The following is an 816-nucleotide window of genomic DNA, read 5'->3' as shown; positions in this document are numbered from 1 at the left end:
TGCTGGGATTACAGCCTGAGCCACTGCACCTGGCCTGTTGGAAATATTTTCTAACATAGCTTTCCTGAGAGGGAGGGGTGCTGCTCTAAAACCACCACTTATGCATAATATGATACCCACATAACTCCCAGCACAGTTAATGATCATGTTAGTCATAAAGGGTTTCTTGACAGTTGAAAAATAAACACTAATTTGTCATCTTCTCATTTTATAATGTCTTTTTTTTTTAAAAAAAAAAAAAAAACAGTCTTGCTCTGTCATCCAGGCTGGGGTGTAGTGGCATGATCACAGCTAACTGCTGTCTCAGATTCCCTGGGCTCAGGCAATTCTCCCACTTCAACCTCCCAAGTAGCTGGGACTAGAGGAGTGCACCACCACGTCTAGCTAAGTTTTCTTTTTTTGTGGCAGGGGGGTGTCTCAAACTCCTGGCCTCAAGTGGTCCGCCTGTCTCAGCCTCCCAAAGTCCTGGGATTATAGGCGTGAGCCACCACCATGCCCTACGTATGTCTTTTAATAATTAGCAAAGCAGCATCTAAGTCCTTTTTAGCTGCTTAGCTGTTTTATAGAATGAAAGGGATTGCAAAGAGCAATGGATCAGAGTTCTTATGTGAATCTTTCTTCCTCAGGTAGTTACTGTTGCTCTCCGATGTCCCAGTGGGAATGTCCTGAGGAGAAGGTTTTTGAAGTCCTGCAGCTCACAGGTAAGTGAAGGAATTCGCATTTTGAGAAATATCTTTGTTGAATTTGGCAGTAGTTTATTCACATGCCGTTGGGAAGGTGTGATCACACTGTCATCCTGCACCTCCCATCAGGTAT

The 816-nt window shown here is 43.9% G+C and overlaps 1 protein-coding gene across 5 annotated transcripts in view; it reads left to right on the top strand.

Annotated features, from left to right (window-relative positions):
• Nucleotides 1–816, top strand: part of UBXN8 (UBX domain protein 8) — a 33,711-nt gene that overhangs the window by 23,817 nt on the left and 9,078 nt on the right. For all 5 annotated transcript variants that reach the window (XM_011977722.1, XM_011977725.1, XM_011977724.1 and 2 more), the window contains one exon: nucleotides 627–701. In XM_011977722.1, coding sequence (XP_011833112.1) covers nucleotides 627–701 — 75 coding nt within the window. The remainder of the gene's footprint in view (nucleotides 1–626; nucleotides 702–816) is intronic.

The sequence above is a fragment of the Mandrillus leucophaeus genome, unplaced genomic scaffold (genome assembly GCF_000951045.1).
Source record: "Mandrillus leucophaeus isolate KB7577 unplaced genomic scaffold, Mleu.le_1.0 Scaffold183, whole genome shotgun sequence".
Classification (NCBI taxonomy): domain Eukaryota; kingdom Metazoa; phylum Chordata; class Mammalia; order Primates; family Cercopithecidae; genus Mandrillus; species Mandrillus leucophaeus.
The sequence above is the reverse complement of the archived record's forward strand: the minus strand, read 5'-3'. Positions and strand labels throughout refer to the sequence as shown.